Source organism: Solanum verrucosum, unplaced genomic scaffold, assembly GCF_900185275.1.
Source record: "Solanum verrucosum unplaced genomic scaffold, falcon-dt-bn FXZP01000229.1, whole genome shotgun sequence".
NCBI lineage: Eukaryota > Viridiplantae > Streptophyta > Magnoliopsida > Solanales > Solanaceae > Solanum > Solanum verrucosum.
The window spans coordinates 3,821,259-3,834,129 of record NW_026020011.1 but is presented as its reverse complement, the minus strand read 5'-3'; the positions used below and the strand labels follow the sequence as shown (position 1 = coordinate 3,834,129).

The 12,871-nt window shown below is 31.4% G+C and overlaps 1 protein-coding gene across 1 annotated transcript; it reads left to right on the top strand.

Annotated features, from left to right (window-relative positions):
• Positions 1–3,249: 3,249 nt before the first annotated feature.
• On the top strand, positions 3,250–7,561 carry LOC125819974 (protein SICKLE-like). The gene is made up of 2 exons (XM_049499382.1): positions 3,250–3,665; positions 6,613–7,561. Exons 1-2 carry the CDS (start codon positions 3,398–3,400, stop codon positions 7,389–7,391), a joined length of 1,047 nt encoding a protein of 348 aa, XP_049355339.1. The 5' UTR covers positions 3,250–3,397; the 3' UTR covers positions 7,392–7,561.
• Positions 7,562–12,871: the final 5,310 nt, after the last annotated feature.

Below are 12,871 nucleotides of genomic sequence, written 5' to 3'. Positions count from 1 at the left end.
TTTTAAAACTTAATTCACCCATTAACGAGGTCTTAAGTTTTTGTCTTTCCATGCAGAAACTCAAATATTTTTCTCCTATTTGGATTTTTTTTTTTTTATATATTACTTGATCCATGTTGATCTGTCACATTTCCTAAGAAAACGTTAATTGAAAGTATTTTTTTTATTATGCTTTGAAATTTTCAATTTGCATCGGCTATACTAGAATTTAAGTAGTTATTTAGTAATAAAAATAGTATATACTGAAATAAAGAAAATAATATTTATTTTTTTATCTACTAAAATGAACAAGTAAAAATAATAATACAAGGATCAAAAATTTATAAAACGTCAAAACTACATAAAAAGAATTATCATAATCACAATACTATTTAACAAATAATCGAAAAGGTCGTAACTCAAATGATCGGAATCACATATTTTTTTCTAATTTCTAATTTCTAAATTCTAAATTCTAATTCATAATTCTAATTCTAATTCTAATTCTAATTCTATATTCCAATTTTAATTAGAGTAACTTTCACATATAGCAAACATCAAAATCATATTTGTTTGTTATAGCTATAGTTTGCATAATTGCGCTCCATAGCAAATTTATGTTTGTTATGGAGCTTTTGATTTGTATAATTCGCTACAAACATCCAGTTTTATACAAATTGTTCAATTTTGTATAAATTCATTTATACATTGTAACTTGTATGATAAGATCTATATTTGTATAATTATAAGTGTATAAGACGAAAATATATGTATTTGTATTTGTATATGCATTTTTCTCTCGCTTTATACAAACATAAACGCATGTTATACATTTTATACCGAAATGTATAAAATGACTAATTGTATATCGAATCAAATAGCAAAAAAAGAGGATGTTTGCTGCAAATTACAATTAAAATAAACTATAACTATAACATTTAATTTGAATTAATATTTTGCTATTTCATATAATTTTCCCTTTTAATTATAAGTTTAATACTCTAATTCTATCTTCTTCTATTTTCCATTTCACCTTTTACTTGTTTTCTCTGTTTATATTGAACAATGGTGCTCTCTATCTATAGGAGAAAAAGAAGAAAACTACAACTTCAATAAGTACTAAAAGAAAATACTAAACAATTTTAATTTCTCAAAAACTTGGCCAAACAAAGCTTAAATCCAAACAAAGGAAAAAAATATAAATGAGAGAGTGCATTCAAATAAAATGATAGATAATTCAAAAATCAAATTGATCGATAAATCGAATAAAAGAAAGTGCTATTGATTTATTATTATTGAGTTATTGAGTAAACCGATAACTCATTAAGATTAATGTAGCAATTTTCTACTTAATCCGTATGTAAATATTAAATATTAATCTCAAAACCTTACTAGTTACTATTATCGCCCTTTAGATTCACGTTTCACAGTGAATTTAAGTTCACAACTTATACAAAACGTCAAAATCTAAAGTAAGAATCACAATCCTTTTAATTTCTCTTTGTGTTACACTTAAATACTTTTTTTCATGTTAGTTATTATTGTTTCTATTTTATGAACATTTATAAAGTTATAATTATTGTCTTATTGCGTCAAATTGTTGGAGAAGTCATATAATGTTTTATAACATTTTCTTATTGGTTAAACTAAACACCAAATCGCTAAGCACCAAAATCGATTAAATATAAAATATTTTATTGATTTAGCGTATTTGAAAAAATCAAAAACCAATAAACCAGATCGACTTATACACCCCTAGATACCTCAAGTAGAGAAACAAAATTCAGGAAATCAAAAATAGACTAAGGACCTATTTGGATGGGCTTATAAAAAGTAACTTATAAGTCAAAAGTTAAAAGTCATAAGTAGATGGTACCCTACTTTTGATTTTTTACTTATTTTAAAACTTTTTTGACCTAAAAGTGGGTGATTAAAAGTACTTTATAACCTTCCCAAACACCTCCAAAACTAAAAAAACTACTTCAAAGTCAAAAGCACCTAAAAATAAGTAAATCTAAACGGGCACTAATAATAATAGGAAAAAAAGTAAGAAAAAACTACCTAACTAGACATATATTACTACCATATATATTTAATTTACCTCTAGTTTAAAAAATTTACACACAATACCACTTTTAATATTTATATCATATATTTTAAAATATTTAATTAGATACACAAAGCCTTAAATATGATATTGAATAATTAATTTAAAATTTAAACTCCTTGATTAATGTTAAATTATCAATTCAAATTTTTTTTCTCACCTCAATCTATCGTTCCCCTCCTCCAATCCCATTAGCTTCTATATCTCCCACCCCTACCCCAACCATCTTCAAACACTTCCATCATCTTCCTTTCTTTCTTAATCCTCTCAATACATGCTTACATGTTCCAAATTTAAAATTAAATCTTGATAATTACAAGTATACAAAGAGGTAAATTACTTTTTTTTTTCCATTATTCTAATGTATCTTAATTTTACATCTCATTCATGTATCTAAGATAGAGTTCATATTTCTCTAAAGTTTGATTGTATAAACTTTTACAAATTAGACTCCGAGATACATGTATCATTAATGGCGAGATGCATGTATCCAACAAATTTTAAAGTCGAGATACCCTTCAACTAGATCGGTGTACGTTACATTATCTCTCAAAAGTATTCCATCGATTCTATAATTTTTGTATTCAGTTTTTGAAATTCATGAACCCAAATGCTTCAACAATACTGTGATATTGGTCATTTGAACAAAAAAAAACTCGAAACTTTCCGATACAAAGGAAGGAACCGATGAAAAAGATGAAGAGCACAATAACATAATTACTTAGGTTTATGATTTCATTATTTTAGGAAAATTTGTTATAGTTGATACTCAAGAATCTTGTAAATTTGTTGGGTTGTTAATTAGTCAACAATTAATCCTTTAATTAAAGAAATAAGTTACACCCTCTTTAATTCAAATTAATAAATTATGTATCTCCGCTTTAAAAACAATTGGATACATTTATCTCGCTATTACAAACTATCAGGATCTAAAGTAGTGGAATTTACGTAAGATGCCAAAATTAAAAAAAAATTAACCCAACAAAAAGGTGCCTGATTTTAAATTCCAAAAGTACCCCTAGTATATTCGGGCAACTCATCATAAACATGAGGGTATTATCGTCATTAATCTTTTAGGGATAAAATTGGTAATAATCGAAAGATTTGTAAACACATTGCCTTGGGGATTTCAAGAATTGGGACTCTGTTTCCTTCTCCCTTCCAATTTAACCTACAAAACCATAGCGCTTATAATTGAACTCCAAAACCCAAAATCCACCATAAAAATTGCATCTTTTCTACATTTACAACAACCCCATATAATTTTTTTGTGAAAAAAATTGATTCTTGTTAAGAACAAAGAGATTGATAATGGATGAATCAGAGAAGAGAAAGGAAAGGCTTAAAGCTATGAGAATGGAAGCTTCACAAAGTGGAGATTACAATGAAGCTGTTGGTTCTGGAGGTCTTACAAACCCTTTAACTGATGTGCCTTCTGGTAATGTTGAATCTTATGCTATGCCAACGCCAAGATTTGACTATTATACTGACCCCATGGCAGCTTTTTCTGCAAATAAAAGGAGTAACAATCAACCCCATGTCAGCCCTCAGGTTTCTCAACAGTGTTATACCCCTCCAAGTAATTACATATTCTTTCATAAAGTTCTCTTTTTTACTTTAAAGTTATAAACTTGTGCAGATTAGGTTGTTCTGGGTAGTTTCTGTTGTTTGGTGAAGTATCCTTTGTGGGACTATACTAGTTGAAGGGGAGTCTTGGATCAACTGTTAAGTTTTGAGCCGGTGAAGCAGCCACTAATGCTTGCATTAGGATAGACCGTCTACGTCATACCTCTTACGTGCAGCCCTTCCCCCCGACCCTGCTAATGTGGGATGCCTTGTGCACTGAGTTGCCCTTTTCTTTTATATACTAGTTAGTCTTAGAAGACAAGATATATAGCTAATAGCCTACATTAGCTGATTTGGTTTGAAGCATAGTAGATTGATAATAGTTTGGGATCGTAATAATGTCATAATGGTAATGTCAAACTAGTTTTGGTCCACGGGTGTTGAAGTGAAAGTTGATGGAAGTAAAAATACTAACATATAAAAATACTAAAAATACTAAGATATATATAATATCATACTTTACTTGAGCGGATGGTCTATTGGAAACAGACTCTCTACCTTCACAAGGCAAGAGTAAGGTTTGTGTACACCCCACCCTCCCCAGACCCCACTTGTGGGATTACACTGTGTATGTTGTTGTTGTAGTACTTATGATAATCAAAATACTATTACACTTTCTAGTTAGTATCCAATATACAATGCGGTGAATTGGACTCCTCATAGTAATCATCATTAACAACAACATGGTAGTGGTCTAGGAGCGTAATTGCTAGGGTAGGGGAGAATTAAGAGTGATTTCAGCAAGAGCAACCAAACGGACTACTATAGTGAGTCTAGTGACTTCTATAATTTTGTCTAGAGCATAAAAATATCTTCAATCACAAATCACTTTTGATTTTTAATTAATCAACCATAAAAGGAATTAAGTTTGCAGCATTTAATTTCATGCTTGATACTTTGATTACTTTAGTGATTGTACTAAGAGAAGAAAAGAGAAGCTTAACTGCAAAAGAAAAAACTAGAATAAGAGGACTTGCAAAGCTAGAACTTCAAAAGAAGGAAGAGAAGACCTGCACCCAAGAGTGTGGCCTAATGGTTGGTGAAGTTATTTGAGAACCATGAGGTTGTAGGTTCAAATCTTAGAGGAGGGAAAAACACTAGTGGTTTCTTTCCATTTGTCCAAGCCTTAGTGGATAGAGTTACTTGGTACCTATGGTGGTGGGAAGTAGCAGGTACACTATGGAATAAGTTGAGGCGTGCATAAGTTTTCCCTGGCACCGGGGAAGAAGGAAGAGAAAACTCACTAGCTCTTATGTTGGTTATGTGAAGGGAGAGAAATTAGATAGCTTTTGGAAGGGTCAAGAGTTATTCTATACATGTGAGGTACTTCTCATGTCTCTAATTTCTTTTTGGTGCATATATGAGTTTCTTGTTTGTATAGATGAGTGGGTGACCTTTGCACCATATTTTTGTCTAGGTTTCTCTACCTTTTGGTATACTTATATACGGGGACTCCCCCAACATTAAATAAAAAATAAGGGGACTTGCATTCTCAAAGAGAAAAGGACAGTAAATCTGTTTGAAAATGGAAAAAAAGAAGTAAATCAAAAACAGTAAAACTTTAAATAGTTTTAGAATATACATTACAAAATTGAGTAAAAGAAGAAGATATAGGACAACCAAAAGAACGATGAGCACAAGTGAAGAGGAGTTAAAATAGCAAAAAGCCATTTTTCCCCTCTTCTAATTTTTAATCTTTTAAAATGAGGGTCAAATAATAGAATGCTTCTCATTGGAATCACTCTGCATTCATTATTTGAAGCACTTCATTTATCTGAAGCGCATGACTTCATCCATGAAACTATAATCCCTCGTTCACACTGATTCTTCACTCTAAACCTGGGCTTGTCTAAGCTTATCCAGAGCTATTTCATTTGAGGTGTTTGAGTCTGCTAGAATAGGTGTTTTAGTTGACTTTTTAGTTTCTTTTGTCTGTTGGGGCTGAAAGGAGACGATGTTTTAAAGAGGGACAAGTACCAGTTTGGGAGAAGTGCTTTACAATATTCCAAAGCATAACAAGAATATTTTTTTTTTTGATAACCAGCATAACAAGAATTTTTTTTTTTTGATAATCAGCTTAACAAGAATATTTTACCCAAGACAAATTAGCTCAGGTTGCATACAACCTCTGTTCCATATTGAGATAAAGTTAAGCTGTTTCTACATTTTTGTTTAAGACAAATTCCAATGTTGAGCTTAAAACTAATTGCTGTTTTGGCGCTTTTGGCCAAATTTCTGGCAGTTGTTGATTTTGTTTGTGTGGGATAGCTACTTTGTTTAGTATCATGTAAGATCGCAGAGGAAAAGGTTCATGAAAGTTGTGTGCTGAGATCACTTAAAAATGCAACAAACTTTAGCCTATATGACAAAGGTTCTTATCTGAGATCAAGGCTCTAATGCAGCCAAACCTTAGTTTGTCTATTGAGCTGCTTCATGAGCAGTGCCCTTGTGAAGAGATGCAATTATGGTAGTGATTAGTGAAAGACTTCTAATTTAAATTATTATTAGCATGCAAGGTTATAATATTGTTAGATGTTGGGATGTCTATGTTCTTTCAGTTTCTTATGGACAGAGGTTGTCTTGTCCGGTATAACTTTCTAATGCCATATTGGATAATAGATGTGTGCTGCACAATTATTGCATACGATGTACAGCCTATTAGTGACAACTACGGAATATCAGGTCGATAGGCATGATTTTCATTTCACACATCCAGTTTTACCATATCAGGCAGAAGGCTATATAGTATGTTGTATGAAATATTGATATCATAGTAGCAGCAGTAGTTTTCTCTGATTCGATTGACTCTGGCTAATGCCATCAGTATGAATTGTCTGCTTGTGCTATTGTCCTCATATATTGTAGTATATAAACAGACCTTTTTATACATGATTTTTCAGGAGCAACGAACCCTCGATCTCCAATTTGTACTCCTCGAGGCAACTATTCCGTAGATCAGAGATCACAAGGAGTCCATCATAACCCTCTTGGAAACCCTGGGCAAAATAGTCCTTTTGGCACACCACAAAGAGGTTCCCCTAGTGCATGGAATAACTCTTTTGGCACACCTAACAACTACCTTCCACCTAATTCCTCAATGGGTGGTAACTTTGCCAGTCCTGGCATTCATCAAGGTGGAAGACCTGGTTTCCATTATGGACAAGGTAGCGGGCGACCTGGTTCAGGATATGGAGGCAGCCCTTACCAAGGTTCAGGATATAGAGGCAACCCTTACCAAGATTCAGGGCACAGAGGCAGCCCTTACCAACATTCAGGGAACATAGGGACCCCATACCAACGTCCTGGGAACAGAGGGATCCCTTACCAAGGTTCCGGGCAAGGCAGGAGCCATTGGAGGGGTAATAGTTCTAGTCCTATTTCGTTTCGAGGTGGTAGAAGGGGGGGAAGAGGTTCCCACGGAGGCACATCAGGGGAGTCTAGACCAGATTTGTATTATTCAAAGTCAATGGTAGAAGATCCATGGAAAGAGTTGAAGCCAGTTATCTGGAAGGCATTCTCTGATAAATCCTGGCTTCCAAACTCCATTAGTGCAAAAAAAGCCAAACTCCCAGATGCTCCAGTAAAATCGATTCCTCAGCAAAGCCTTGCCGAGTGTTTGGCTGCCTCATTTAATGAAGCAGCTAGCAGTGAGGCTGCGACTGATGGGTCTGGAACATGATTGTCATGTGATGCCTCAGTGTCTTGCTTATGATGTTCTCACTCTCCTAATATCGTCAAAATGCAAGTTTAGCAGCAGTTGAGTAGTTTGACATTTATTGTGAGTTAACATCGAAAGCTAATAAGCTCCGGTCTCTGTTTCACCTGAATTATGCTGTTATAGCATATGACATTACCTGGTAACTGTTGGGAAAAAAGATATTTTTGTTTTTGTGTGAGTTCAAAGTTAACTGGTTTTTTTCTCCCAACTTCAAATTTGTGAAGTAGTAAATAATTTTGCATCATGTTTCTCCTGCTAGTAGTATTAATATTTTTATTTTTTTTTGGTATTTTTATTATTTTACTATTTCCGTATTTCTCCGCCGTGGGAAGAGCCGCTTCCTTCTTGCTTGATAGGGGGGGCTTCCATTCACCAGCACAGACTAAAAGTGCTCTCCGAACCGTGCTGGATAGTCACCCATCACACGGCTCTCAAACCCAACCTGTGGTGGATCCCGGGAGACAAAGTCAAAACGCAACATCCTTTTCTCATTCTTAGTTTTCTATTACTACTTGTTGTCTCTTATGTCTCTTTTCTTGCTATCCTGTTGTTGTTACTACTTGTCTTTATAAATGTTGTGTTTTTGCGTTGATCCACCCCTTATTAATTGACATGTTTTCTTCACTACCGTATTTCCTTTTTCATAACTATTTTGATTTGTTGCACTTGAGCCGAAGGTCTTTCAGAAGCAACCTCTCTTCTATGAACACTTTACCCTCCTCAGACCCCACTTGTGAGATTACACGAGGTATGTTGTCGTATTTTGTGAGATGCTTCAGTAAGATCCACTCCTCAGGCTGCCTCAATTTAATGAGGCTGTGAATATTGATGAATTTGTCACATGATACTTTGTACTTTCTCAGCATCTTAAATTGTTATGTCTTTACTAACTGTACTTTTTGTTACTGGCAGTAGTTGAGTTGTTTCTTGTTGTTAGTTAATCATTGATAGCAAATAAATTCCATTCATGTGTCACTTGAATTCTGCTGTTGTAGCACATGCAATTACCTCTTTTTGTTGAAAGAATCCCTTTTTTTGTTTAGTGGTAGCATATAATGGTAAAGTTGTCTATCTGTAATAAGTAGGTTACAAGTACGAGTCATAGAATCAACCATGAATTCTACTGTTGTTGCACATGCAACTAACATGAAATGCTTTGTAACATGTAATACCCCACTTATTCTTGAATGGAACCCTTCCTTTTGATGTTGTGGTAACATGCCACGGTAAAAATATTTCCGTGTGATGGGTAAGTCACAAGTTCGAATTATAAAATCAAATATGTATTAATGTTTGTGTTAGAATATGATGTTTATATTACATGTATCTCTTCATGATGCAATCTTTCTTTGATTAAATACGAAATTTTGTATGATATGTAAGTTACAAGTTTGAGTTATAAAATTAGACATGGATTAATGCTTGTTTTAGAATATGTTGTTTCTATTACATAGATCCCTTCAGGATACAATCTTTCTTCGATTAAACACGAAATTTTATATGATATGTAAGCTATAAGTTTGAGTTATAAAATCAGACATGCATTAATGCTTCTGTTAGAATATGTTGTTTATATCCCTTCAGGGTATAATCTTTCTTCGATTAAATACAAAATTTTGTGTGATATGTAAGTCACAAGTTTAAGTTATAAAATCAGACATGTGCTAAAACTTATATTAGAATATTTTGTTTATATTACATATATTCTTTCAAATGAATAAGTGGTGAGTCAATTATCCTCAAATTTCAGAGGCTTCAATTAGTCTTAAAGGTTGACCTTATTAAATAAATTTTCGATCATCAATAAATATATATAAATTAATCTTATACCTAATTATATACACTATATATGCGTATATCAAATAGATGTTAGATGTACTAATTTTAGCTCGAATAATAAGTGTTTTCGTATAATAATTTATTTCATTCTATAAATTATGGAGTACAAATTATATAGATTTGATAAGGAGGTGGGATATCAAAATCAAACAAATAGAAATATCAATCAATAAAATTAGACATGTTTTCAGTACCACAAACTTTAATAATATAAGTAACAGTACATATACATTTGAGAGTTTCTTTTACTTTTACGATGTAATAATAAGATTTATGTATATTTTGTTCTCCTCATATGATCAGATCTGTGAGATTTCACAAGATGTTATTGTTGTTGTTGCTCATTTATTGGTCTTTGGAGAGCGTTTAATCATGAATTTTTTTTTTACTTTTTTTTTTAAGTTCAACTTAAAAAAAATACGTTTAACCATAAAATTAAACAGTCTGAATTTCACTTTTCCAACTCTCTTGCTCGTTTGGCCATAGATTTCCCAAGTAAATTTTTGGGGGAAATTTGGCAAATAGTGTTTGTCCATACAATTTGTCATTATTTGTCAAATACTTTTAGCAAATAACCAAATTATCAAATACTAGAAAAAACTAGTATTTGGGTCAAATCTCATTATTTGGGAATTTTTAATAATTCAAATTTTACACCAAATTATTATCTTTTACAAGAACACTCTCTATAGTAATTGTTTACATTGTTTTATATAATTTTTTACGTGAACATCAAAGCAGTGATGGAATATTCAGTGAATATGAAAATAATGATATGGTTATTGATGAAAGTGATGAACAATCGACTTAGGGTAACAAAGTCACGTGCTATGTAATACCAACTTATGGTTAGTTTTGATAGTTATTAAAATTTATGGGTATAAAATATAAATCATATTTCTTAAAAAAGTGAAATATATTTCTCAAATATTATGGTCAAACACATAGTGAAATTTCATCCAAATAATATTTGCCAAAAATATTTAGAAATTTATGGCCAAACGCTAGCTAATAATCTTTTCCCCACATTTTTTCAATAGCGTAGACTTTACCTGCTAGAAGGGGTAAAAGGACTTTGAATATCAGGGTGCCACATTAATTAACACACTTTATGGTTTTATAATTGGGTTTGGCATGAATTTTCCCAAAAATATCTTATGATATAATATCAATCTTCTAATTGGACTCATACTAGTTTACTAGGCTCCCTGTTTAGTTTGATTATTCTAACTTTTTTATACCCAAAAAATGAATGATAGTGTAAGGTTTTATATTATTAGTATTGGAAATAAATAATGATGTGGTTGAAAGTACAGAACCACATATTGAATTACTCCAATGTGATAGGAAGTCGTTATTAACGTCGAGTCTTTTTCTATATCGCTAGCTATGCTAATTTATTATTATGTCATTTGACATTGTAAAAATTTTCTTTACATTATCAGTGGATTAGATCTAAGTTAATTTTTCATACTTTTTTGTTGTTGTAATTGCAAAATGTCCCACAAAAGAAGAAAAAATTATGGTAAAATCCACAATTATAAGTCTTTTTCAAGCTTTGTGTAATTGAAAAATAATTATTGTCAAATAATTTCAAATTTCACAAATAAAACTCCAGCATATTATTGCAAAACTCCACTTATTGTAGATACAAAACTTTACATAATTATGATAAAGCTAAAAAGTGACTAATAAACATTATTTCTATGAAGTTCATTAATTGAGCAACCCCCAACTACATAGCTACCATGCTTAATATCATGAATTGCAAGTGGCCTAACAATTTGCTTCTTTTTTTCAAGTCTAGTAATATCATAAAAGTTTTTATTTTAATTAATAAACTTCATAGGAATAATGTTCCTAAATAGTGATATAGGCAAGGATTGAAACTTAAAACCAATTTGGCCCCTTAGCTCATTTATTAAGCATATCTCCCCAAGTTTTTTTTTTTTGGAGTATATGTTAACATTAAGTGAGTACAAATAATAGTAAAAATTATTTTTTAGTACTGAATATGTAAAGGTGAATAGAGGGAGTTTTTCTTAATATCTAGGGATGTCAAATTGAGTTCAAAAGTTATTTGAGTTGATTGAATTAAAAATGAATCATAATTTAATCGGTCTAATTCTTACTAAATTTTGTTTTGTTTATTTATCTACTTAATAAAATAATTCTTTATTAGATATACTTCACCTTCCTCTATTGCAATTTGTTTGTTCATTTATCTACTTGACATGAAATTTTAGGAAAATAAAGAAAACTCTTAAATCTTGTGGTTTTAAACTAGAGATACGTAGAATGTACAAAAATGTTCTTTAATTTTGTAGTCTTAAACAACTCACATGGAAATTTAGAAGGAGTTGCTAAAAAGGAGAAAAATATTATTCTTTTAAAATGGACTAAAAAGGAAAGTAAAACAAACAAATTAAAATGAAGCAAGTATAACATATATATCAAATAAAAAAATCGACAAAATTTCTCATGAATCATTTTTTATTACATATCAGTACAACTTTTAGATGAATGGATCAAAATAAATTGAACTAATGAATAGACATAACAATAATTCGCCCAAATAGACAAATCAAGAAAATATATTATATTTTCATGAGCTAATTTTATCACCTCTTTATTATATATAGGGAAAAAGGACAAATATACCCCTGAACTATTGTAAATGGTATGCAGATACCCTGTCATACTTTTGGGACATTGGTGTCCCTGCCGTCCAAAAACTAGAGCATTTATACCCTTCATACTAACGGACATACACGTGTCATAATCTTATCCGCCGACCTGATGGATAAGATTGCACCACGTGTCCCTATATAATCTTTTGTTAGAGTTAAGGGTGTATACATTCTAGTTTTTGGATGGCAGAGCACCAATATCCCAAAAGTACGACGGAGGGTATCCCCATACCATTTACAATAGTTCGGGGTATATTACAATGCGCGCAAGTGCAGGGCAAACCTTCAAAGACTTCAACCCGCCCCACCCACAAGCATAGCCTAAAATATACCCCACCTAGTTGTCCCAATGGAGAAACTGTCATAACTTTCACTAATGGAGTTTAAAATATGAATAAAAAAAACACACGAAGAAAAAAAATCAAAAGGATTCAATATCTAGTATTATATAATAAAAAATCATATATAAATAACGTTATTTATTTTTATTTGAACCCTTAATCTTACATGGATCCTGTTCCATCCACTACTAGAAAATTGTAAATTACCTGCAGATTTTATTTGGGGATTATTTCAGCAGAAATTTCCTACGAATTTTCATGCATAAATATGCAATTTCTAAATTCTAGATTGTTTTACATGCAAAAAATATTTCCCCAGAAAAATTGGTAAGTAAATTTGGCGTCATTTTTGTAAAATTATTACTTGGGGAATTATGTAGGGCAAGTAATTTGCGAGTATCATTTTCATAGGTAAATTCGCAAGTATAAAAACATATTTTATTTTTAATCTTTTTGCAAGAAAATTCATAGATAATATAAACTTATTTGCAGATTAAGCAAGGAATAATTACATGGAAATTTATCTAGAAATTTTTTATATATGATATTTCCTGAAGAATAATGTTCTAAG